This window comes from Girardinichthys multiradiatus, chromosome 15, assembly GCF_021462225.1.
Source record: "Girardinichthys multiradiatus isolate DD_20200921_A chromosome 15, DD_fGirMul_XY1, whole genome shotgun sequence".
Lineage (NCBI taxonomy): Eukaryota > Metazoa > Chordata > Actinopteri > Cyprinodontiformes > Goodeidae > Girardinichthys > Girardinichthys multiradiatus.
The window spans coordinates 35336352-35364008 of NC_061808.1; the positions used below are offsets into that span (position 1 = coordinate 35336352).

A 27657-nucleotide genomic window follows, 5' to 3' on the forward strand; every position below is an offset into this window, starting at 1 on the left:
TTTTGCCTTTATGCGTTGGGTAGGATTGTTGCAGGAAAGTGTTGATAAAGTAAACTGCATTCACGTTGAAGGATGTACTCCAAATGTACCACAGTCTAGCCATGTTTTATCTGGATGCGTATAAGTTAAGAGAGGATTGGGGTCTTAGTCTCCTCTTAAGGTATCCTTAAACTTTTAGAGTAAGTGCTACTTTTTTAAACCAAAGGTAATTTTCCCAGGTAATCTTAATAAAAGACATAAAAACATTTTGTGCAGCAAAAAATCAGGTGCATGGGCAGGGACTAAGAAAAATGACTAGTTCATTTCAGCAGTTGTCTCACTCTGTTTATAGAGACAGTTTTATCTGCAAAATGGGAACCACATTTGTATTCAGCAAAGTTAAGTTACAGAAATTAGGTAGCAATGATATTTGAGTTTTTAACTTTGTTCTCTCTTTTCTCTTCTTAGAAGCTACACCTGGCCTGACTGTGTCTACCTGTGACACCTTCCTGGAGAAGGGCATCGTCCAAACTTCTGCTGGCAACAACTTAATGCTCACCTTCTACCGATGATCCACATGGCCCTGTCTTTCAGTGTTTAACCCTATTTTTCTCCTAGACATACTGACTGAACCTTAACTGTGACTAACTCTATATGCTCTCTTTCAGACTCTAACCTTGAAAACTGGCTCAGAGTTTATCTGTTCTTTCTTTCTAGGTGAAACAACAAAAGGAGCTACATCCATTAACATTTACTTTTCCTTCCCATAGAAAGTACTCCTGGATCAGTGCTTCTTTGTTCTCTTTGTGTCTCTGCTCTGTTCTCTCTAACCCCCAGTCGGTCGTGGCAGATGGCCGCTCACACTGAGCCTGGTTCTGGTTCTGCTGGAGGTTTCTTCCTGTTGAAATCTTGGTTTATTAAGTCTTTTTGTTGTTCCCAAGCCTGGATAGTCAAGTGAAAAAAAAACCTTTCAGTGGTCTTATTTTTCTAAGGGTGTATTCACACTTGCCACTTTTGGTCCGCTTTAAACGGACCAGAGTTCGTTTCCCTCCTTGGTCCGGACCTTTTGTGCAGGTGTGAATACACTCAAGCGAATCCTGGTCTGGACCAAACAATCGGACCGAGACCCACTTTTTGAGGTGGTCTCGGTCCGCTTCCAAACGGACTCCGGTGCGGTTCGCTTATGGTCTGAATACAAACCAGCCCCTATCCGAACCAACTACAAAAAGCGTACGTCTCTTTGGACATAAAAAGCCACCGTAGTCTGTAGCAGAAGTGTGTGTTGTAAGGTAATCACACCTGATAAGCTGTGTGTTGCTTAGCAACGCTACTGGCTTGTTGTGGGACAAGGAGAATGCGTCCAGCACGCATTCTCCAATGGGGTTCCAAAATTATAAATGGAACATCTCAAAGTCTGTGTTGAATGAGCTGCTCTTCACCCTCACAATAATATTGCAGCATTAATAACAGCACAATTATTCAGAACAGAGGTGCTGCACGTCTATAGCTGTTTTCCTAAATTTCTGGGTCTGTGTTCTGTCCCGCCCCCGTCATTTCTGTCCAATGGGAACAATGATCGTCACCCGCGTGGCTTTGTTTACAAGTAATAGTTCACTTGCAAAAAGTACAATGTGAAAACAAACCTCAACAAAGGACTTTCTTGATGTGAATACACCCAACGTCTTTTTTTTTTTTTACCTTGTTTCAAGCCAGGAAAGGCAGGTGAAATTTTTTTTTTAGAAGACTTAGAAGATAAAAAAAGATTATTTTTCCACTTGTAAAAAACTGTAAATTTTTCCCAATGTGTTTTTTTATTCAGCTGTTGGCACCAAAATATAAATCCATAAACAAATAAATACATCATGAAATAGTTCATATTTGAATTTTGTCTGGTGATTAAACATACACCTTTGAAATTGATTGTGACAAGTTATGATAAGCATGTACTGACAACAAGTTTTATTGCCATTTGCAAGATACAGTCTTGGTCCCAAGAAAGAGCAGTCAAGAAAGTCAAGTCATTGTGGGCAATTGTCCTTTGTCTTACAGATATACTTGATCAATACTGTGGTTAATTCTGAATCACACATGAATATACGAGCTTGGTATGATAACAACATAGCATGGCCAACAAGCACACTATTTGTGCGCTTCTACTGTATTTTATTTTACTTTACAACAATCTCATTTAGAAAATGGGACATTGGTTCTTGGAAACCATCCATTTGAACAACACAGCTGTTAGTGAAGGCCGGTGGTTTTATTCCAGCGCCTCTAGTGGCAGAGCAAAGTATTACAAGGTCAAACACCTCAAAAAAAATTGTTCTCACTTGCCTTTCAGGGCAGAACAGAAAAAAAAATTTAAACTTAGAAATATTCTAACCAAGGTTTTTTTTTCCTATTTCATATCAATGAAGCCAACATGCTGATTAACAGAAAATAAGCAAACTGCAAAGAAACTTGCTTAAAATCTTCACAAAGTCCTTAAATCAACCTTTAAACCTAGCAGAGTTCTCATCATCAACACACTATTTTTCCTGAAACTGGAGATGCAACTAAGATTTTAGTGTGATGCTGATCTAAACTTACACAGTTTAAAATCCACGAGGGCTGACGCCCTTCAATGTTCTCAGCTTCAAAACACCTAAGATAAATACTTAGGGACATTAGCAGGCCTTTGTAGAACATGCAGAAATACATGCTGAGGTGCCAAAGAGAGGTTCAACCATTCAGTTATGTTGGACCATGGATCCTTCCAAAAGTTGTAGATCACTGTCCATCGAGGACTGGGCTTTAATCCCTACACAAAAGTGTGAGCTTCACATAATAGTGGGTCGACTGACCAGTGTTCTGGGGTCAGAGGAGGCCCACCTGGAGAAAGATTGATCAGAGCATGTAGATGAACACACTATACTGAGAGCCAAGCACAAGGTTTACTGGGCAGTACTTGTGTCCAAAATAACATCCTAGATCAAATTGACCTGAAACACAGGATATAAGATAACCTGTAAGAACAAAGGCAGGGCATTTTCACACGAGCTGGCTAGCCATCCATCCAACCATCCATTCATTGTCTATACCTGCTTATATTTGCAGGGTCACATCTTCAACACTCACAGGGCGAGAGGCGAGGTGCACCCTGGACAGATCGCTAGTCCACCAGGGCAACACATAAACAACCCTGCAGGAACACACCAACACCTAAAGGGAATTTAGATCAACCAATTAAGCAGTCGTGTTTTTGGAGTGTAGGACGAAGCCGGAGTACTCTAAGACAACGCAGGCATGCACAGGGAGAACAGGCAAACTCCATTTAGACGGACCCAGGAAAGACCCAGGTCAGAATTTGATCTTTACAATAATTTTGGTTGTCTATTAGTCTTTATTAGTGGTGCCCCTCTTGTATTGGACACTCAGATGTTCACTATGTAGAAACAGAGTAACAAAACTGCTTTTTGAAAGCTGTCTTTATAAATAATGGACTTTTAAAACCTCTTTGAAAAGAGTCTAAAGTTAAATCTAATACAAGTGTTGTTGAAGTTGTTGTTGGCGCAGTTGGTGGTTTGACCAAGATCAACCTAACTGTAGAAAGAAGCTGCTCTCTAACATGGAAACTCAAATGAGTGTTGGCTTTACAAGGATAAAAGTTATTTGAGAGGGAACCCACTTAGTGTAAATACTAGAGGATATGATCTCAAATGAACCAAATCAGAAATCACTGAGTGAAATTATTTAGGAGAATTTTGCTCATAAAACTTGGTTTTGTTAAACAAATTCTCATGGAAATGAGCATCTTTCCTCTGGTAAAATATTCTTGAGTGTATGTAGACCCTTGCAACGTGGATTACAGATTTAGCTCTTACTTGCACCAAGATCAATCTGAGTGAGGTCCACAGACTTAGAATAAACAAGTGGGTAGGACTTGAAGGCCCTGGAGCCACCCAGCAGTTAGGAAGACAAATATTTCCCTTCTGGATTAGCAAGGCAAGGAAAGGTGTGTTTGCAGAAGAGACAGAGAGGTGCTTTGTCCCCTTCTCCAACAGGTCAGCTCTCGAATCTCTCCCCACCCAACCCCACCCCATTCCACTCTCCCTCTCCTAGTCAATCCAACCTCAAATACACTTTCTGACTCCCTCAGCTCCCTGTGAGTCATCTTCTGGAGCTCACACCAACCTTCACACTGAAGAGATGCTATCACTTCTCTGCTGCTCTCTTGTGCTCATCTTTGCTCAGCAGGTAAGAAGAGAATATTCCTTTTATGCTCTCACAGCAATGACAGACTGGATCTCTGATGTGACTGACAGATGTGACTCAGCTTCCATTTTTGATGAAGAAACAATAACATACAACTTACAGATCCTTTGGTGCTCCATGTAGCAGAAAAAACCCTTGATGATTGAACAAAACTACATACATACCTTACTGACATATTGTTTGATTACAAACTGTAGTTAGGGCTGGGTTCAGTCTTTATTTTTAAAAATAGTACACAGGTAAAAGCAGTTTTCTAAGGATTTTGTTTTAAAAGCTTCGGGAGACCATCAAATGAACACATTCATTGAAGTTAGCATACTGGCTTCAGATTTTTTTGGCATAACCCCTAGTGACCTTTGGAAAGTTGTCAGCAGAACTAGAGCACAAGCGGCCGGTTGGATCAAAACAAAGCTAAGCAGTAAATGTTTTAAAGCTACTGAGAAGTCGCTGCTCTGAGATGCAGCAGTCTATATCACTGCAGATACAAACCCTCAGCGCAGACAGGGCGATGCTTCAAGGTTTAGTCATTGGTGGAAATATCTGAGCTAGGATGCTGTTTCCAACTAGTATAGGACATAAAACTGGCAGGAAATGGCACATGTGGGGACATTTGACAAAAGGACTAGGAATAAAATTAGCATTAGTATTTAGAGAACTTAATTCACTGTAAAAATGTCAAAAAATTGAAAGGAAGAGACGTAACTTGGTACTCATTCAGAACAATATTATCAAGTAAACAAGCAAGAGAAGGATGGAGCACACAAATGATGTAAGGGTGGTGGGCCAAAAAAAAAGCCTGGGCTAAAAGAAGCAGTGGAAGATTTGGCCCCCAAGATATTTGTCCATGTGAATGGCTGTTTTACACACACACACATTTTATAATATTATACAGAAAACTCTGCGATGGTGTTTGAAATTGTTTGATTTTCATCCAGAAGACCAATATGGAGCTGTTTTAAAACTATAATGTCACAGCCCCACCTCTAACCTGACCCTCAACCCCAAGCATGTCAAACAGAAAGCTGTAAGTGCATGCCCAATGCTGCCTTCTTTGTGTTTGGTGTATTACAAAAGCAGCGTTACATTGCCACATACAGGCCTGGCATAGTTACTATAAAATTGTTTTGTTCAGATTATGTTGCGCCTATACAAAACCTTTTAGAAAAGAAAAACACAAAGATAATTTCAGAAAACTTGAAGCTGATGTATAACTAGTCTATTGTAATTTGCATGTGTAAAACGGACTTCTGTTGCTAGGGTACCAGTACTGGCTTTAGCCCAGGGCCCACACCCTCCTAAATGTAGTGGTTGAAGGGCATATGTGAAGTTTTGTGCTAATTAGTGTCCTAAAATTCTATTTTTTTTGTAAACAGTTGTTTTTGTTTTATTCATTTAACTGTACAAATAAATTAGTTGATAAATTTGCTTCAGAAACAAAATAAGCTAATTTAATGTTTAATCTACACTTCCAAAAATATTATTATCCTCATTTACTTTTAAAAGGGTAAAATAGCTAAACCTGGCATTTTATCATCGAGCGACTTGGCACCTTGTTAATAGTTTTGAACAACAGTCACTCAAACATTTCAGTCTGGGATTTGCAAACATGGGAACCAACTTACTCTCCTGGGCATGTAGCTATCTGCTCTGGAATCTTAACTTTTAGTGGATTTATAAAACAAAAGCAAGGGACTTTTAATACACTGTACAGTGCTTACTGTAGTCTTTTTTCCTTTATGATGTTGTTTTCTGACAGACAGGCTGAGTATCAGGCATGTGGTATTAGAGCTTATGGATATAAAGCAAGATATAACTGATGATCTGTTATATGATGGTGTCACTTAAGAGGCTCTGAGTGTGTTTTTAATACACTTTCTGACAAACAGGTTAAGCACTCAGATTCGTGGAAATGAAAGTATGTGTGTCGAAGGTCATAAGACTGTGTTGCATGACATTACAGCATAAGATCAGTCAGAAGGAGATCCCACCATGACAATAGTGTGTGGTACCACCTCAGGCCTTAGTTCCATCATCTACATAGAGTGCTTAATTAGCACTCCAGATCCAGTCCACTGACATTGTTCAGAAATTATGTCCAAATTGATCCCACTGAAGTTTGGTTTTATGGATGCCATACCAGGCCAACATTTGAAGCAGTGGGTACTTGAGGGGACTTATGCTTTCTCAACCCACATCGTGCTGGAAAGAGTTTAACTTAAACGCAGCACAACTGCACCATAAAAACTCCGCAGCCCTACCTAAAATGCAACCCTCATCAACTCAAGTTCAGATGATGGTGCCTGATAGACAAACCGTCCTTCTCTCTGTGTGTTATCCAAGATCAGGTCATGGGCAAACAGGTCGACGTCTCTCTCCAGGGTAACAATCTTTAGTGTTCCCAGGCCAGAAGGGATATAAAGTCTTCTGGGTCTGTCCCAGGTCCTAGAGTAATGTGGGAGGTGCACAGGAATAATCATGATCAGATCTTCAAACCACTTCAAAGGACTCCTTTCGATGTGGAGGAGCAGTGGTTCCATGCCGAGCTCCTCCCTCCTTTGATCACAAACCATAGGTGAGGTCTGGAACCTAAACATGGCCCAAGATACTGGATATCAGCTAGCTTTCTGTAATCCAAATCAGACCGTTTCTACTGGCTACTTAACTTTGCTGTGGCTCACAGTGTGTGTCTGATAGAAGTCTTCTGTTAAAAACAAACCCAAATTAAAACCAGTTCTTAATGAATCTTTTGTCCCTTTAATGCAGTACACCAGCTATGCTCAGACGAACGGGCAACAGGAGCCCGCTGAACGACGGCAGTTCTGCCACTGGCCTTGCAAGTGTGGTGAGAGGCCCTACTGTGCCCCCGGAGTGAGCTCCATCCTTGACGGCTGTGGCTGCTGCAAAAGCTGTGCACGGCAGATAGGAGAGCGGTGCAACGAGAGGGATGTGTGTGACCCACACAAGGGCATGTATTGTGACTTCTCAGCAGACAAGCCTAGATATGAGGTTGGAGTGTGCGCATGTAAGTGTCCCTTCTTTAATTTGGTGAAAATAAAGTCTTGAAGCTCTACACATGTATATTTAAAAAGATTTTTCTGGTTTACTTACAGTTTGAGAAGCGCAATGTTTTTTAGATTTAAGGCGGCTGCAGTGCCCATTAAAAGTTTTATTTTTCTTGACATTTTCTGACATTACAACCAAAAATTTCATCATATTTTATTGGGATTTCTTGTGATAGACTAACACAAAATATTTGTTAAGTGGTAGTAACAATAGGGACCTGAAAAGTTTCTGTTCAGCCCCTTTCACCCAAAAATTAAATCCAGTGCAACCAGCTGCCCCTTCAAATAAACTAAATGACAGACTAGGGAACACGAAAGGTGGGGGAGAAAGCTATAGAGAAGATTAAAGCAGGGTTAGGTTCTACAATGATATCCCAAGCTTTGCAGATCTCACGGAGCTCTGTTCAATCCATCATCCGAACATGGAAAGAGTATGGCACAACCACAAACCTATCAAGACATGGACGTCCACCTGAACTGACAGGCCATGCAAGGACAGCATTAATGAGAGAAGCAGCCAAACGGCCCATGGTAACACCAGTGGGAGCTGCAGATATCCACAGCAAAACCAAAATCTTTTATTAGGACACCTTTTAGTTGTTTACACCACAAATCTAGCCTTCATGAAAGAGTGGCAAGAAGAAAGTTGTCATGTAGGGAACACAGTGAAAATGTGGTAGAAGTTGCTCTAATAAAATGAAATTCTGTCAAAGACTTAAAAAACTGCTGTTCACAGGCCATCTCTGTCTAATCTGAGTTTGAACAATTAGACAAAAAAATGTGTCTCTAGATGAGCAAAGCTGGTGGAGGCAAACAACAAAATGTTTCACAAAGTACTGATTCAGTGTGGTGTACATATGAATTTTGATGTCCAATGTTGTAAAGCATAATTTCTTTTCCACTCCAGAATAATGTGCTACTTTGAGTTGGTCTATCACTTAAAATGTCACTAACAGTGGTAGAGTACGAGTATATACTGTGGCTTGTAAAAGTATTCATACCCCTTGAATGTTTCCACACATTACAACCACAAACATAAATCTATTTTATTAGAATTGTATGTGAAAAACCAACATTTCTTTTTTTTTTTTTTACAAATAAATTTTTTTTAAGTGCGGTGTGCAAAAGTATTCAGCCCCCTGAGTCAATACTTTGTGAAACCACCTTTTTCAGCAGTTACAGGTGCAAGTCTTTTAGGGTATGTCTCTACCAGCTTTGTACGTCTAGTGACTGAAATTTTTGCCCATTCTTATTTGCTAAGCAGCTCAAACTCAGTCAGATTAGATGGAGAGTGTTTGTGAACCGCAGTTTTCAGATCTTGTCACAGATTCTCTATTGGGTTTAGGTCTGGACTTTGACTAGGCCATTCTAACACATGAATATGTTTTGTTTTAAACCATTCCATTGTAGTCCTGGGTTCATGTTTAGGGTCGTTGTCCTGCTGGAAGGTGAACTTCCACCCCAGTCTCAAGTCTTTTGCAGACTCCAACAGGTTTTCTTCCAATATTGCCCTGTATTTGTCTCCATCCATCTTTCCATCAACTCCAACCACCTTCCCTGTCCTTGCTGAAGAGAACATGATGCTGCCACCACCATATTTGACAGTGGGGATGGTGTGTTCAGAGTTATGTACAGTGTTAGTTCTCAGCCACACATAATGTTTTGCATGTTGGCCAGAAAGTTCAATTTTGGTCTCGTCTGACCAAAGCACCTTCTTCCACATGTCTGCTGTGTCTCCAACATGATTTCTGGCAAAGTGCAAACGGGACATCTTATGGTTTTCTTTTAACAAGGGCTTTCTTCTTGCCACTCCATGAAGACCACATTTGTGCAGTGCACGACTAATAGTTGTCCTGTGGACATATTCCCCCACCTGAGCTGTGGATCTCTGCAGTTCATCCAGACTCACCATGGGTCTCTTGGCTGCATCTCTGATCAGTGCTCTCCTTGTGTGGCCTGTAAGTTTAGGTGGACGGCCTTGTCTTGGTAGGTTTACAGTTGGGCCATATTCTTTCCATTTCCGGATGATGGATTGAACAGTTCTCTGTGAGATGTTCAAAGCTTGGGAAATCTTTTTATAGCCAAAGTCTCCTTTAAACTTCTCCACAACTTCATCCCTGACCTGTCTGCTGTGTTCCTTGGACTTCATGATGCTGTTTGCTCCCCAATATTCTCTTAACCAAACTGAGGCCGTCACACAGCAGCTGTATTTGTACTGAGATTAGATTACACACAGATGGACTCTATGTAGTCATTAGCAATCTTTTGGGCAACTTCTGAAGGCAATTTGTTGCACTAAGAGTAAAGGGGGGTGAATACATTTTCACACCAAACTTTTCAGTTTTTTATTCCCAAAAAATCTTTGAAATCATGTATAATTCTCTTTCCAGTTTACAATTGTATACCACTTTGTGTTGGTCTTTCACATAAAAGTTCAGTAAAAAAAATATGTATATATATGTTTGTGATTGTGATGTGACAATATGTGGAAATGTTCAAGGGGTATGAATACTTTTACAAGCCACTATATGTATATGTTTAGGCATAAAAAGTTCAACATAATTTTTGTGTGAATGTCAAGATAAAACCTATGAAACCTTTTTATTAATAAATGCCTGGAGCAAAGCACAACCAAAGCCAAACAAGAACCTTCTCCCAGCCAGCTTGGTGGAAAACAATCAACATCCAAGCCTTCAGGGATTTCTTAGATATATTACTTTGTGGGGAGCGTCAACGCAGCACACAATCATGCTTAGATCAGACAAATTCCAGAGATGTTTGTCACGCTCATTCACATGCATCTGATAAACATCTACCATTTAGCCAGACTAATAAACTCACCGAAACCTGCCACGTCAGTCATATTTCAATGAGACTTCACATTTGGGTCTGAAACAGAAATTCTAACCACCATGCCTACAGGTACCAGGATGTACATCAAGAATAACCAAAATAAGTCAAGTACAATAATGAGATGTAACTTTTAACTCTAAGGTTCACATATTCCAACATCAGGTTCTTATCATATGTTAAATTAGCTATATTGTTTCTTTCAGCTCTTTGTTTGAGGGCTGCTGCTGTATTTGGGACCATGTTGCCTGGGCCGATGTCTGTTAAACTTTAGTTGTCAGGTAAACTGTTTTTCACAGAAGTCAGATTAATACATTTATGGCCAATTATTACCGTGCTTTAAGTGCTTGGTTACAAAACATGACCAAATCATCAGTTTTTCACCAACCATGAGGGTTTAGTTTATTGTATTATAGGTAAAAATCTCAACTTTGATCTCATCTGCTCAAAGAACCATGTTCCAGAGGTTTTGTAATTTGTTTGACTGCAACATTGCTAACCATAAACCCATGTTATCATGCTAACTCTGACCCGTAGAGTAAGACACGGACCTGTTAGGTCTTTGGAAATGTCTTTTTGGGGATTCACTTCTCACAAAGATGTTAGGGCACTGAAGTTTTCCATCTGAAAACTGGAGCTGTATATTGTGGCAAATGGCCTCATAACACCGGGGCAATAACAAATGTTTTTTAGGAACATTGTTGATGTATTTCTTCAGAACCTTTAATCTATCAACAGTTTCTGTTTTATAGAGGTGCTCACATTTGCTGATGATCATTTATGCATCTATTCAGCAGCTCCTGCTGCTATATTCCCTTCAAATCCCTGTCGGAGCAGTAAGACCAGATTATTGTTTCTTTCACCACTTCTGCATTTTCGCTTAGATTTGCCAAATGAAACAGTGTAATAGTTTGTGTGTTGATGCTCCTTTGAGGTTGCATATTCTAACATTTTAAGATCTAAATAATTTGTCTGAAAACATAAACATTAGAAATATAAGAGGATAACCTAACTTTAAAGGGGCTGTGTATATTTTCATATCTAAATGATAAAGCTGAGCCTAATGCCACAGTTATCAGTTGTATACTGGTGAAAATTAGTGTGGAAAACCTCATTACATATTTTAAAAAGAGCGTATTTATCATAAGAAAAATGGTACGATTCACATTGACCTCAAAGGAAAACCACATGGCGAGTACTGATGCATTTCCCCTCTCTCCCACAGACATGATGGCGGTTGGCTGTGACCTGAATGGGGTCCACTATGAGAACGGAGAAACGTTTCAGCCCAGCCCCCTCTATAAGTGTACATGCATTGCTGGAGCCATCGGCTGTACGCCTGCTTTCATCCAGAAGCCTGCTGGTCTGTTAGGCCCCGCTCCACTGATGAGTAACAGGCCAGCTGGCATTCGCAATGGTCAAAACCCCAGCAAACACCAACAGGAGACTACATATATGACAGGTGCGTGTTCAGAGTAAAACTTTGGCCCCACTGGCCTGGAAGGGTCCATGCTGGATAGAAGATCATTTCAGCAGGATCATTTAACATAGAGGAATGAATCAGGGTTGAAATGTAAAGTCTGTCATAGTAAAGCATGAGAAAGTTTGCATTTAGTTACTGCAAAAGTTCATTTAAGAGGCTTTTAAACAGCCATCTTAAGTGCTACCATGACAAACACTTTAAGCAAAAAACTAATGGTTCTGTGGAGCATGTTGGACTGTTTAGATGCAGCCATTTGAAAAAATTAGAACACCCAATGAAATATTCAGACCTTTCAGAAGAAATGTGTACATAAATAATGAATCTTTTCTCTATCTCTGGAAAAGAAACTGAAGTATTTGCATCTACGGCATAACACCAGAAGATATCAATAAAAATGTGTTTTCAAGCTTTGGAATATGTTAGGACACCCTACTCTATGATAGCTAGTGTTATCTCCTTTGAGATGCTTCTTGTAACCATCTACCATCTCTGAGATCGCTCTGAGGAAGGTTTGACCCACTCCTCTCTTTCAGATGTGAGATGTTTCAGGGGCTTCTTGCATGTTCAGCCTCTTTCAGGTCAGCCCACAGCATCTAATCAAGATAAAGATTCGGCTCTGACTTTTTAATTCTAAATCAGTCCCTGGTGGATTTGCTGGTATCTTGTGGGTCACTGTTATCTTGCAGGGTCCAGTTCTGCTTCAGCTTTAATTTATGCCAAACATGCATTGTTCTGGTGTCCAAATAATTACATTTTAAACTCATCTGTCCAACGAACATGACCAGAATCAGAATCAATTTCTCCAGAGGTCCTGATCTCTGTTTACGTTCTCTCTGGCAAATGTCAGCCTGACTTTCAAGTTTTATTATGGAGCAAAGGTTTCCTCCCTGCATATCTCTGATGAAAGTTAAAGTCTCTGATTGTCCAAACTTTTATAACAGTAGCCTGCTGTATTTCCTACCTCTTGTAGCATCTCGCAATCTGCTTTCAAGATAAACATGTTTGGACGGTCAGACCTATGTATGTTGTACGTTTAATTATCCTCCACTTGTAGAGTATTTTTTAAAGTAGAAAAGCTGATTTAAAATTATTTTCAACCTATTAAAATCCCTTGTCAGGCTCATTACTGTAGCTGCTACAATCGTATTTGATCATGGTCATCATTCTCATTTCAACAGTCAGGAGAATACCTAACTAAATGTCTGAGCTTCAAATAGACAAGTGTCCCTCAAAATGCTGAGTATGGATGTTCCAACCATGGGGACAAAATGTGACATGCCTCTGTATGATTTTTGCCATTTCACATGGGAGTAAATGTGTGGGTTTCCAAATCATTTTTCTTTATTTATAGTAAATACATTTCTCAAACTGTTGTCAAAAGTTGGTAAGTGTCCATATGTCGAAATATTCTACAAACCAACCTGGCTATCGTGGGGTGTTCTAATGTTTTCACATGACTATCATTCATTGTAAAAAGTGACAACTGGACGTTGCAATTTTCCTCGTTATTCTGATCAGGCCAGCGCTCCCTGTACGGTGTTGTTGACACAGCACCCTTTAACTATAACACTGAAAGCTTACAGGGATCCTCCTTTAGCTTGGAAGAAGAACTGTCTGGTCCAGACAACCCCCTGGAGCCCCTGCTCCAAGACCTGCGGACTGGGCATCTCCGTACGCGTCAACAATGACAACAGCAAATGTGAGATGAGAAAAGATCGGCGCCTATGCCTGCTGCGACCATGCGACAAAAACATGCTGAGGAGTGTCAAGGTGATGACTGCATCTCAATTAAAGTATGTTTTTAATTAAAACATCGGTGCATCTCAGCATATTATATCATTGAGAAGTTTATTTCAGTAATTCAGCTAAAAAAGTGAAGCACATATTGTATAGATTAATTACAGTTATTGTAATTATGAATATTTTAATATGAATACTTAAATATTTTATTAAATAATACTTCGGTCTGTTACGGGTGAATACCAGCCCAATAAGGGGGTGGTATTAGGACAAAATTGAAAGGGATGACATTATTGAACAGCAAAACTCCGAACACACAATTCACACAATTTCTTAAAATACAAGAATTTATTAACAAACATAAGTAAACTCAAAGTCAAACATATTTTAATCAACAAACTCTTTACTATGCTAAAACAATCCAACTAAACTACCAAGCAGAATTAAAGAATAACGAAGACTAATGGGTTATGTACAATATAAACAAGTTGATCAAAGATGATTGAGAATCATGACCAAAAGATTGATGCAACATCACCATGCAATGTTTGTGTTTGAGAACCAAGGATTATCTTGAAGAATCTGGAAATGAAGTGAAGTTAGTCTTGGAACCAACTTAGGAAATAATAAGCATAACCTTTAGACAACCATTCACAATGCAAGATCAGATAAAATATTTTAATAAAATAATATTTCAAAGAATTATTTGCTGAATAAAACCAACCTTCTGGATGACCAATTCTCAACAGTGTTTCATTAGCTGCCTTTATTAAAATAATATTTAAAGAAATATTATTTTGAATAAGAACCAAATCTTTCTGGAGAAATAGGGCTTAATGGTGTTTACTTAGTTTTCAAGTTTAGTAAAATAATATTTAGGGAAATATTATTTTACTAGATTGAAAACTAACAACCTTTTTAGGTAAATGAACTTTAGCAGGCAAGCACGTGTTCTTAGCTGTTAGCAGTTAAAGCTAACAAAAGAAGCTGATAGCTTATCATCAGTATCAAACACATACAGGTCCTTCTCAAAAAATTTGCATATTGTAATAAAGTTCATTATTTTCCATAATGTCATGATGAAAATTTAACATTCATATATTTTAGATTCATTGCACACTAACTGAAATATTTCAGGTCTTTTATTGTCTTAATACGGATGATTGTGGCATACAGCTCATGAAAACCCAAAATTCCTATCTCACAAAATTAGCATATTTCATCCGACCAATAAAAGAAAAGTGTTTTTAATACAAAAACCGTCAACCTTCAAATAATCATGTACAGTTATGCACTCAATACTTGGTCGGGAATCCTTTGGCAGAAATGACTGCTTCAATGCGGCGTGGCATGGAGGCAATCAGCCTGTGGCACTGCTGAGGTCTTATGGAGGCCCAGGATGCTTCGATAGCGGCCTTTAGCTCATCCAGAGTGTTGGGTCTTGAGTCTCTCAACGTTCTCTTCACAATATCCCACAGATTCTCTATGGGGTTCAGGTCAGGAGAGTTGGCAGGCCAATTGAGCACAGTGATACCATGGTCAGTAAACCATTTACCAGGGGTTTTGGCACTGTGAGCAGGTGCCAGGTCGTGCTGAAAAATGAAATCTTCATCTCCATATAGCTTTTCAGCAGATGGAAGCATGAAGTGCTCCAAAATCTCCTGATAGCTAGCTGCATTGACCCTGCCCTTGATAAAACACAGTGGACCAACACCAGCAGCTGACACGGCACCCCAGACCATCACTGACTGTGGGTACTTGACACTGGACTTCTGGCATTTTGGCATTTCCTTCTCCCCAGTCTTCCTCCAGACTCTGGCACCTTGATTTCCGAATGACATGCAGAATTTGCTTTCATCCAAAAAAAGTACTTTGGACCACTGAGCAACAGTCCAGTGCTGCTTCTCTGTAGCCCAGGTCAGGGGAATGCGGCACCTGTAGCCCATTTCCTGCACATGCCTGTGCACGGTGGCTCTGGATGTTTCTACTCCAGACTCAGTCCACTGCTTCCGCAGGTCCCCCAAGGTCCGGAATCGGCCCTTCTCCACAATCTTCCTCAGGGTCCGGTCACCTCTTCTCGTTGTGCAGCAGTTTTCTGACACACTTTTTCCTTCCCACAGACTTCCCACTGAGGTGCCTTGATACAGCACTCTGGGAACAGCCTATTCGTTCAGAAATTTCTTTCTGTGTCTTACCCTCTTGCTTGAGGGTGTCAATAGTGGCCTTCTGGACAGCAGTCAGGTCAGCAGTCTTACCCATGATTGGAGTTTTGAGTGATGAACCAGGCTGGGAGTTTTAAAGGCCTCAGGAATCTTTTGCAGGTGTTTAGAGTTAACTCGTTGATTCAGATGATTAGGTTCATAGCTCGTTTAGAGTACCCTTTTAATGATATGCTAATTTTATTGGTCGGATGAAATATGCTAATTTGTGAGATAGGAATTTTGGGTTTTCATGAGCTGTATGCCAAAATCATCCGTATTAAGACAATAAAAGACCTGAAATATTTCAGTTAGTGTGCAATGAATCTAAAATATATGAATGTTAAATTTTCATCATGACATTATGGAAAATAATGAATTTTATCACAATATGCTAATATTTTGAGAAGGACCTGTAAACTGAGCACGTGTGCTGAGCAGATAATCTGCTAGCACTAAGATGGCTGAGTTTCAACACAAACAAAACCAAACTTCATTAAACAAAAAATGTTTAGATTATTTCATTCTAAACTACTTCTCTCTGCCCAAAACACAACATCTTACGTGAACCGTGCTGAGGAAACGTTGTCCGAGGCGACGGAGTTGAAGAAAGCATCCACAGTGAACAAAAGGTTAACTTGCTAACCTCCGTAGCTGTGGGGAGGGGTGGCTCACTCTGTCGGGCTGGCCAAACCGCACGTTACTGCTGTAGCCACCATGATGCAGTCCCGTTGTCCTTCCATCAGACCGGGAAAACTGCTCCACTCGGCGTCGTAGAGACAGGGTCTCTGCTGGGAACTCTCTGGAACTCAGTTTGATTATGTAGACCTCAGAGAGAAAGTCAAGCTAATGAAAATGCCAACATGGGTTTTCATCCATTGCTCTAGTTCGCTGACTGAGAAAATTTAAACATCAAGATAAGGTCCAAAAATTAAATCCAAATCATTCAGATTTCAACATGCTGGCACATTCAGCATGAACACTAGATAAGATGAATGGTGGCATCACCAGTGGAGGGATTGTGTTACCAGGTAGTTACTGGAACATCCAACTGTCAGTGAAACAGTGAGTAAAGGTCACCAGGCACTAAGTACAGGGGTTGGACATTGAAATTGAAACACCTGTCATTTTAGTGTGGGAGGTTTCATGGCTAAATTGGACCAGCCTGGTAGCCAGTCTTCATTGATTGCACATTGCACCAGTAAGAGCAGAGTGTGAAGGTTCAATTAGCAGGGTAAGAGCACAGTTTTGCTGAAAATATTGAAATGCACACAACATTGTGGGTGACATACCAGAGTTCAAAAGAGGACAAATTGTTGGTGCACGTCTTGCTGGCGCATCTGTGACCAAGACAGCAAGTCTTTGTGAGGTATCAAGAGCCACGGTATCCAGGACAATGTCAGCATACCACCAAGAAGGACGAACCACATCCAACAGGATTAACTGTGGACGCAAGAGGAAGCTGTCTGAAAGGGATGTTCGGGTGCTAACCCGGATTGTATCCAAAAAACATAAAACCACAGCTGCCCAGCGGTGCCGTGTATCAGGATGACAATGCACCAATAATAGCCATACCTTTGGTCACTCATGCCAATGCCAAACGTCGGTTTCAATGGTGCAAGGAGCACAAATCTTGGGCTGTGGACAATGTGAAACATGTATTGTTCTCTGATGAGTCCACCTTTACCGTTTTCCCCACATCCGGGAGAGTTACGGTGTGGAGAAGCCCCAAAGAAGCGTACCACCCAGACTGTTGCATGGTCAGAGTGAAGCATGGGGGTGTATCAGTGATGGTTTGGGCTGCCATATCATGGCATTCCCTTGGCCCAATACTTGTGCTAGATGGGCGCGTCACTGCCAAGGACTACCGAACCATTCTTGAGAACCATGTGCATCCAATGGTTCAAATATTGTATCCTGAAGGCGGTGCCGTGTATCAGGATGACAATGCACCAATACACACAGCAAGACTGGTGAAAGATTGGTTTGATGAACATGAAAGTGAAGTTGAACATCTCCCATGGCCTGCACAGTCACCAGATCTAAATATTATTGAGCCACTTTGGGGTGTTTTGGAGGAGCGAGTCTGGAAACGTTTTCCTCCACCAGTATCACGTAGTGACCTGGCCACTATCCTGCAAGAAGAATAGCTTAAAATCCCTCTGACCACTGTGCAGGACTTGTATATGTCATTCCCAAGACAAATTGATGCTGTATTGGCCGCAAAAGGAGGCCCTACACCATACTAATAAATTATTGTGGTCTAAAACCAGGTGTTTCAGTTTCATTGTCCAACCCCTGTATTTTGAATATTTACATCTGTTAATCTTCTCACAAAATTAGCATTTTTCATTAAAACAATAAAAAAACATATTTTTATGTCAGAAATGTGGACCTATAGAAAAGAATGTCCATGCACTGTATAGTATATGCACTCCATATTTGTTCAGGGCTCCTTTTGCATGAACTACTGCATCAATGTAGCGTGGCATGGAGGCCACCAGCCTGTAAACCTACTAAGGTGTTTGGGGAGCGCACAGAACACACAGAACTTCAGCTGATCTACATTATTGGTTCTGTTGACTCCCTTGTCTTCCTCTTCACAACAGGACATGGATTCTCTATGAGGTTCAGGTCAGGCCAGTTTACTGGTCAACAAAGTACAGTGATACCATGGTGCCTTAAGCAGGTACTGGTACCTTTGGCAGTGTGGGCAGGGGCCAAGTCCTGCTGGAAAATAAAAGCCAAAGCCTCGTAAAGCCTCTCAGAAGAAAGAAGCAATTAGTGTCCTAAAATTTCCTAGTAGACACCTGTGCGGATTTTATGTACCAACACCAGCAGATGACATCTCCGTAATTCATTGCCAACTATGAAAACTTCACATTGAACAAAAGGTACATTTACTTTCACTTTACACGACTTTGGACCAGTGAGCCACAGGGCAGCTAAGGTGCTTCTGTTGAATCTGGTTGAGGAGCAGCATAACACAAGGAATAGGTCAGCTGCAGCCCATGTCCTTGATATGTCTGTGTGTGGTGGCTGTTGAGATTCTGACTAGCAGTCCTCTCCTTATGAATCTCCCACAAGCTCCTGAGTGGGCTTTGCCTCAACATCTGCTAGAGGCTGTGGTTATCAATGTTGCTTTAGCAACCTTTGTCTACCCCACTTTTTCTTTCAGCTCAACTTTCCATTTTAATGCTTGGACACAGTCTGCGCTTGTTTAGCAATTAATCTTTATGGCTTACCCTCCTTGTATAGGTAAATGACTGCTGAAAAACAGTCAAGACTTCCCCATGGTTGTGTATAACCAGCATACAATTTCTATAATAAACTCATAGTTTCTCTTTTTCAACTGAATTACTTAAATAAAACATTTTAACAACATTGTAATTTATTGAGATGCTCCTGTAATACCAATAAAGACACTAACCAGTGTTTTTCATCTAGGTGCCACAGGGGAAGACGTGCAGATCAAAGTTCCAAGCAAGGAAGGCAGAGAAACTGAGGCTCTCGGGCTGCACCAGCACCAAGAAGTTTAAACCCACATACTGTGGTGTTTGTACTGATAAACGCTGCTGTGTCCCCAATAAGTCCAGCATGATCAAAGTTAACTTTACCTGCAAAACAGGTTCCAACATACAGTGGAAGATGCAATGGATCACATCCTGTGTGTGCCAGAGGAAGTGTACTGATCCAGATGACATGTTTTCTGAGCTGCGATTACTTTAAGGAACCGTTTAAAAGACCATGAGCCATAAGGTATTCTACAACAAATAAGTATACTATAAAAAGGTGGAAACCAGTCATCAAATGAAGGAAAAATGTTGTGAGCTCCGTCTTTAAGACAAGTGTGTTCAGAATGCTGGTGTAGAAGCTGAAACTCCAAGGAGGAGACACCTAAAACTCTGTGGTTTCATGACTAAAACTTAACTGGTCATAAACCTGATTTTCAGCTGTCCAGCATAAATTTCTAAACTTTTTTTACTCCCTTTATTTTACTCCCCTCACTGTATTTACTTGCCTGTTCTGGAACCAATCAAGTTGAAACAGCATGGTCGTCAGTAAAACTCAGTTTTATTTATTTAACATACTGCTGCTTCTACTTGAATCTGTTAGGGGGACCTTATTTTTCCTTTATCCCTCTGTATATTCTAACCTTTTTCTATATTTCAGATGTACATGTAAACGTAGTGAATGTAGCCCCCACATTTCCCTTTGGGATTGAAAAAAAGTGTTCTGATTCTTATCATCTTTAGATTGCAAGTCAGAGAAGTTGACCTCTCGACATCTGTGTCACGAAACAAACCAAATTCTCCCATTCTGAAGAGAAGTTTTGATTTTTAAACAGGAAAACAACATGAAGTGGCAGTGATTATCCACGACAAGTAGAAGCATTTAAAATGTCTCCTGGGTGATTTATTAAGGTGGTAGGCAATGTTCAAATAAGCAAATTCACGAATGCCACTAGGATTTCAATCTAATCTGATCTTCATAAGGCTCTTTAATAATTGAGGAACTTGAACTTCTTGCAGCTTACTCTGGTCACATTAAACAATGTTTCATTGAGACCTGAACAGCTGCTGTAAAGCCATTTTATAGGGGAAATTTAGACATTTAGAAACAAAAAAGGTTATTTTCTTTCCTTTCATTTTCTGCTATGAGCCAAGCACTCTATCCTGACAATTGTATCTACGTACAGCCAAAGGAACAGTGCAGAGGTTGTCCTTAAATTCATCGAGTGAAGGCTTCGTCAGCTGATGTGTCTAAATAAAATGTATTTAAGAACATGTTTAAAACTCTTATTGAAGCAGCTTATTGCGCTTAGAAACTCATTTTTATTAAAAGTTAAAAGATTTCGGAATTTGACAACAGTAACTGAATATATGTGAATGATGGCAGCTGTATTTCTATAGTAGAAATGCTCACTTTAAATTTGGCATACAGAACCCAAACAGTAGAAAGCCTAGCTTAACAGGCCCAACCTACCCCGGTCTAGGCGGCTTGTTGGGTCATGTTCCTTGTCCGATCCGGGGTCCCTGTGTTGTGATTTTTCTCTGCATCTGTGGACTCTTGGGTGGCTGCTCCCAGGCTGGGTGGAGCATATGTTCTCCAGCTCTCTCTTTGAGCCCGCTTCCAAACTTACTCATACCCTTGTGCCTTCACAGTCCATCCACGAACAGGCAGAAATGTGTCTACGGCAGATGTGATGCTTTAACACCATGAAGTCAGGTACTCACCATAAAGGGGGGTTGGGGATCGACCAACAGACTTTCTGTCATGAAAACCTGATACCAGAACATGAAGTAACTAGTACTAAAGCATTGTAATATAGCTCTGAACTATAAAGAACTGAACTATTAGCTTTGTTAAATTTTTGGAATCACAAACAACACCAAAATGTTAAAAGGAACAAAGTATGATCAGTTCAGACGCGGACAGCATCAAGGCTTTACAGCAGAGCTATTTCCTCACATAGCTGATGGAGAGTCTTCAGATACATATACCATATGTGTAGCAGAAGATGCATGCACGCTTCTTTGCAGAACCTTTATGCATCTGGCTCCAGGTGTTGACCCATTCAAATTAGCTTGAGATAGCCACAGAACCTTAAAAGGCAACATAAAAGCAACTGAGTCAGACTCAATCTTCTAACACTGAATCCTTGCTTATTTATACAAAAAGAACTTTTTATTCACGTTATAAATTAAATAATATGTCAAATTTACAAAGGTTGAGTTTGATAGTGAGATAGTTTTTTTCTGAAAAGTCTGAGTGGATGTTCATCTAGCGATGGAGAGTCTGGGTGCGTCAGGTGTGATTCTGGCTTTTGTAGCATCCAGTTGATGATACTCATCAATCAGTGCATCGAGTGAGGACAAAGCCTCAGAGAAGATGCTCTGCTCCATCCCATCTACATGAAGGTAGTGGTGTAAGTGAGCCTAGAGAGACAGAAAAATATATATGTAAGCTAATCTGAGGTATTGTTTGTTTTCAGAACACAGGTGAACAGTGGAGTGTGGTTAGAGAAAAGTCAGAATATTGCCAAAAAGCAGGTTCTAAGAATTGTACATTTGATTAAGATGTTGTACAGAAAACTGAACCTGCTCTTAAATGTTAAAGATACCAACAAACATTAGAAAGTCAAGAGTTTGAGAGCCCAAAGTACCATTTGTATAAGACAGTAAGATTTTAAGTAGAGCTGAGTTTGGAGCTTTGGAAAGATCATTCCTCAAGTTTGCTGTTAGCCTGCTTTAAATGTGACAAAAACAATCTTCATTTAACTTTGGGATCACGTTTCAACTGTTAGGTGTAGGTTTGGGGTGAAGCATTTGGTGGTTGTCCTCCTCCTCCATTATCACATCCACCCTGTGGAGCACACCAGTAGCACTGGCAGTGAAACAGAAACATTGTACTACCAGTAACATGCTTGACAGAGGTCAAACTTGTAAAAGCAGAAAGGTCTGGAGCTCACTGATCAGTTATCAGCTTTACTGTACAAACTTCATGCAGACTCACCATGACAACATCTGTGTCTTCATCAGTCATCAGGTGACTCTGATGAAGACAGCAAGGTTGCACAGTACAGCTGAAAACTGAGCATTGAGCTCCAGCCCTCTCTGCTTTTGTCAAGTGTTTGTGGGTTTGAACGCCTCACTTTGAGTCTTCCAAGGCTGATCTTGTCATTGAGACCAAATAGATCAATCTTTATCCTGCCTGATCAGAAAAGCTTCCTCCAGGAGCTTCTAAATGTGGGCAGTCATTCTAATGAGTGCTATAAAATGTATTTGTTCATGCTGGCAAAGAGAAACTAGTAAATGAACATAATTATGATTACTATTTAACAGGCTTTCGTTGTCAAAGTAAAGATTATAAAACCTATTACTTATAATATTTTGGCAAATTTATATTTATGTTGAGCCTGTAAGTAGAATTTAGAGCCTTTGTGGATTTGATACAATCAAAAACAACTTGAAATGTCTTTTCCATCAGAGTTGCATACTATATTGACATTCCAACCTTGATAAAGAATTGCTCCAATAACTTAATACAAGCCAACAATAAATGGGACATTCATGGTCATGCTGGGAACGCATGATCACCACTGTAAACGTGCCAGGAAAACTGTATCTAAAGGTATGTTTGATAAGCACCTTCTTCCTGTAGAGCTTTGTAAAGCGCTCTCTCAGCTCCATGAACGTGGGCTTCACACAGGTGTTGTTGGCCAACGCTAGCAGGGAGTGGGAGTGTCCAACAGGAGGAACCGAACACAGTCCCGTCTTCCAACCCTCCTGATTCCACGACACAAACGGCAGGGATGGTCTCAGTCTAAGAGGACGAAGAAAGAAGATTGTAGAGCAGCTCCGATCCATTGCTAAGCCTTGTCTGAAGACGTAGCTTAAGAAAACCAACAAGCTAACAGATTACAGTTGTTCTACAGAGCTTGTTACAAGCTGCTGCTTTTTGTCAGGTGAGTGGAGGTGGTTTAGCTGTAAGAAGGAGGATTTTGGAGGAATCAGCTAAGTCTGTCAACTATGTGAAAAAGCAGTTGCCATGACAGTGAACCACAGCAGGGCCTGAAATTTGCTGCAGGATTCTGGGTATTGTGCAATATATAATAGATTCTGACAAAGCCAGTTCTTATAATGTGGGAAATAATAACTTGGAAGCCATAAACCAAAAAGAACACTTGGCACACTCTCCCGTTGTGTCTTTAAGGTCCAAGCTCCCTCTGCTGTTCCAATATTTCTCTTGCTAGCAAACCAGCAGTTATTGGATTTAACGCTTTTAAATGTAAGCCAATTAAAACTCAGACCAGTGGTTAACTGGTTCCAATGACTTAAAAACTGATAATGAAGGCTGGTTCTGCTCTGGGTACTCCTCTAGAACTTCTGAAGCTGATTGTACGTAAAAGGATTCTTCATAAAATGAAGAACATGACAGACAACCCTGAGCATCCTCTTCATCTGACTGCCCTACAATAACATTGTCTTTGTTCAGAGGCTTCTTTGGATCCACTGTAACACTGACAGCTACAGTAGATCCTTCCTGATGACAGCCGCCACCCATCTACAATAACTCTTTGAAGAAACCTGCATAATATGAGTTACAAAAACATTTAGTTTCCCTTGGCTCAGGCCGGTTGAAGATCTTGGCTTTTTTTGGTTATTTCACTGAACACTGCATGATCGCACCTTGGGGTTAATTAGCTGGGACATGAAGCAGGCTGGCTACTTGTTCAGACAACTTGACTAATTACTTGCTAATATCAGCTTGTGCTACTCTATGAAGAGCAGAACAATAAGCTAGAATATTTTGTGCAATAACTATATTCAATTAAAACAAATTTAAAATTTATTTTTAACAGCAGTAAGAATAACTGTTGCTTTTCTATTTTAAATAACAGCAGTTAGATCATAAAACCAGGAGAATCTCATAAATCCTGTCAATGGTTACCATAGCCTGGCTGGTGTAAGGGACAATAGAAGAAGATAGGGTGGTCTTACTTTTTAGACACACAGAGATTTAACATGTTGGCTTTGTGAGATACACAACCATGGAATCTGTTTGGTCTTTCTGCACACTTATAGTCAGAGTTTAATCATTTTAGAACCTACAAATTCTGATATCAGAATGGAAAAAATATGTTTCTTTTTGCTTGATTTGTTGCTACAATCATTCAGAAATGCCCGGTAACTCAGTGTGTATATGTGCACAGCAGAGAAAGCACAGGAAGAGCACACCAACATCCTAGAGACAGACCCCTGCCGAGATTCCAAGCAGAAACCTTCCTGAATTTCGACACCTCTATCTCTTTCCTCCTAACTTTTTGTCACAGAACACTCACACACAAATATGTTCTCTGACACCTGTCTATGTTTCGATATCTCAGAAAAACAAGCTCAGTGAAGAGAGCGGTGAAAGGAGAGCAGAGGGAGGGGGGCGCTGAATAGAGCAGTCATGAGTCAGTGCCGCTGCTGCTGAATGGGGGTATTATTGGAAACCATGAAGGTTAGGGTCATTTGTGGGTGTGTCAGGGTGGGTGAAGAAATGTTCTGACCTCTCGATGTTCCTGCGGAGATCAGACACCTGCACGTTGCCCCTGACCATGAGAGCACAAGCCAAATAGAGGCTGTGCTTAGGGTCGGCTCGGATTAACTGGTGGTCTTTACTGAAGGCGTCGCTAAACATCTGATCCAATCTGGAGTGCAATAATAAAGGAGAAAGCAGGGAAAAATATACAAATTAGCTGAAAAACATTTGTTTGGACTAGAAAAACTTTCTACAACTTTATTTACTAAAGAAAGTGGGCAGCCATGGTATGCATGGGAACACCCTGCATTGCATTAAAACAGGACAACAGTTTTTATAATTCAGTTTTCTTTTCCTTATAAATATGAATCCTAGATATTTACAGACCACAGAGCTGCAGTCAAACCTGATGACCAGAGCCGCCCCCTCTCCAGTTTGAGACCAGTGAATATTCCTCAAACCCTGCTTGGCTATTTTGTCTGCATTTAACACACAATCTCTTAGAACAGAGTGTTCATGCGTAATATATCCTCCCTCCTGTTAACACTTAGAAGCAAGACACTCTGTTTCCTATTTTATCAGTCAGGTGTTTTAATCGATCTAAAGCACACTGTATGTAAGAATTATGACTATTGATTAATTAATATTTAGCAAGAATTATAATTTAAAATCATAATTTTAAAAACATTAAATTCTTAACCAAAAACCCTTACTTACAAATAGAAATCAGAGACATCCTCTGGTGTTGTGATTATGGGCTCAAAGCTCTTTAATAATTATAAATTATTAACCAAAACCACAAACTGTCACCGTTTATTCAACCACTTCACCGAAGGTGGAGGATCTTAGACCTTGTTTTGACAGATTGATCACTCTTGCATGAAACAAACACAAACTCTTCTCTTAATTATATCTATGAAGATTTATTGAAGCCAAATAATCCTGATATACCATTATTCTGGTCCAAAAACCTTCACCTAACTAACAAGCACTATTCTACACAAAGGGAATAAAAATGACTACCTAACAATGATAAAAGAAAAACATATATGCGCATTTAGTGTCTATGAAGATCAAACCAGTAGTTTTATGGACAAAATGTGTAATTTGGGTTAAATGGAAAGAGAAGTCCTCCTGGGGTGTTGATGTCTCCATCACAGCAATCAGCTGATAAAACAGTGGGGCCACGCCCCTTTAGCCACTACCAGCTGATCGCCCCAAATCTTGACAAAGGGTCATAAAACTCTGAGGCGGGAACTCAGTGGAAAAACTCCAGCAATAAAACTGGAACAAAAGAATGGTCAGACCAAGAGGCCCAGACCGCAGTTGCTTTGAATGAAAAACTTTTAAAGTCCAACTTCTAACTCCTGGCTGATTTGGGATCAGCAGGACAAACATGAACACACACGATTCAGCAGCAAATCAAAACACAGCTCAGCATAAAACACTTCAATTAGTATTGGATGCAACAAGTTGATACCTTGGATTAACTACTGGTGATTCTAAATCACCTTCACTATGCCTCATCCTGTCCAGACCTCTAAATGCACCTATCCGGTTTAATATAAAAAGAACGAAATTACTTTTGACGTTAATTTCTTCTCTCCACCAGTTGAAGATGAAAATAAAGCGGAGGGGGAACCACGCGTCCGTGATCAAATCAAGAAAAAAAAACCCGATAACTTCTCATCCGTCCAGGAGGGGAAAATATGAAGAACCGTTTAGTCGACTGAATCAACAAGGAGGAAAACTCATCTCCTTGGAAATAAACTTCTGTGGGTTTCACCTGCGTCGGGTGTCGGCGCAGTCTTCGATCAGCGAATAAATCTGTTGGTCTTCTTGTATTAGACAGATTTCCAGCTTTCAAGCTCTTCCGGGAATGGCCTTGTGGAGCAAAAGTTCGCCTGCGAGCTCTTGTCTCTCCAGATATGCGACTCCGTTGCGTTGTCCCGTGAGACACGCTGGAAATGGCAACGACACTTTCCCCCTCGGCCAGTTTTAACTCTCGGTGATTTCAGAGCTGCGACGTCTGTTGAGCTGCGCGTATCAAAATGTGCGACCAAAATGGATGACTCCAACACTGTGTAACAAACATTATTTCCTCAAACTCTGACATAAATTCAGACTAAACTTTTGATATTTCAGTTACGTTAGGATTATCAAAATAATTTATATTTAAACTTTCTCGAAAATCAGAAGTTTCCATACATTTCCATAGTATTTGGTAGAATTGCCCTTTAAACTGTAGGACTTCAGTCAGTTGCTTTGGGTATTCTTCCACAAGCTTCTCAATAGTTTGCTGGAATTTTGGCCCGTCTCTCTTGACAGAACTGAGCCAGGTTTTCAGCTCTGCTTACATTTTTCCATTGGACTGAGATCAGGGGGTAAAACACAAATTTAGTTCCATCAGACAATAAGACATGTTTTCAGAGAATAAGCTCTTTGTCTAGCTTCTTCCTCTGACTGAATGTTGGTACAGGACTTGTTTTACTGTGGATAAGGTCACTTTCTTACCAAGTTCAGCAGCATCTTCACAAGGTCTTTTGTTTTTGTTCTGGGGTTGATAGACATATTTCACACTGAAAACACAACTCCTTCCTGAACAGTACGATTGCTGGACTATCTCATGGTCTTTAACTTTAATATAGATTATATAACACAAGGAAGCAGTGTGTCTGAGGTGATGCCTTAAAATACATCTACAGGTATGCCAAGCCAAATTGCTTTTGTGTAATTAAACCTCTGATTTTGAAGAAAGGAAAAAAAAAAAAAAATCATATTTTTTCACATGACAACCACATACCTCAGTCTGTTTTATTGGGATTTCATGTGATAGAGTTACACATAGTAGCACATAATTGTGAGGTGGAAGAGAAATGATAGCTGGTTCTCAAAACTTTCTACAAATAATAATCTGTAAAATGTCAGGATAATATGTTAATCCATCCTTACTCCAATATCATCCAAAAATATCAAGTGTAACCAATTGCATTCAGAATTCACCTAATTAATAAATAGGGTCAACCAGTGTGTAGTTTCAGATAGCATTAGTGAACAAACA

General features: G+C 40.2%; 2 protein-coding genes across 8 annotated transcripts in view; one reads left to right on the plus strand and one right to left on the minus strand.

Annotated features, from left to right (window-relative positions):
- Positions 1 to 4079: 4079 nt before the first annotated feature.
- ccn6 (cellular communication network factor 6) lies at positions 4080 to 20353 on the plus strand. Of its 2 annotated transcripts, none has more exons than XM_047388274.1 (5): positions 4080 to 4215; positions 6997 to 7255; positions 11371 to 11607; positions 13205 to 13398; positions 19014 to 20353. In XM_047388274.1, exons 1-5 carry the CDS (start codon positions 4168 to 4170, stop codon positions 19293 to 19295), a joined length of 1020 nt encoding a protein of 339 aa, XP_047244230.1. In that variant the 5' UTR covers positions 4080 to 4167; the 3' UTR covers positions 19296 to 20353. The 2 variants fall into 2 exon arrangements, with proteins under 2 accessions (XP_047244230.1, XP_047244232.1); XM_047388276.1 differs by having other exon boundaries at positions 13226 to 13398.
- An 879-nt stretch (positions 20354 to 21232) lies between these two features.
- tube1 (tubulin, epsilon 1) overlaps positions 21233 to 27657 on the minus strand; it is a 35127-nt gene continuing 28702 nt past the window's right edge. For all 6 annotated transcript variants that reach the window (XM_047388272.1, XM_047388269.1, XM_047388271.1 and 3 more), the window contains 3 exons: positions 24625 to 24765; positions 22718 to 22892; positions 21233 to 21505 (listed from right to left, as the gene is read on the minus strand). In XM_047388272.1, coding sequence (XP_047244228.1) covers positions 21347 to 21505; positions 22718 to 22892; positions 24625 to 24765 — 475 coding nt within the window. In that variant the 3' untranslated portion in view covers positions 21233 to 21346. The remainder of the gene's footprint in view (positions 21506 to 22717; positions 22893 to 24624; positions 24766 to 27657) is intronic.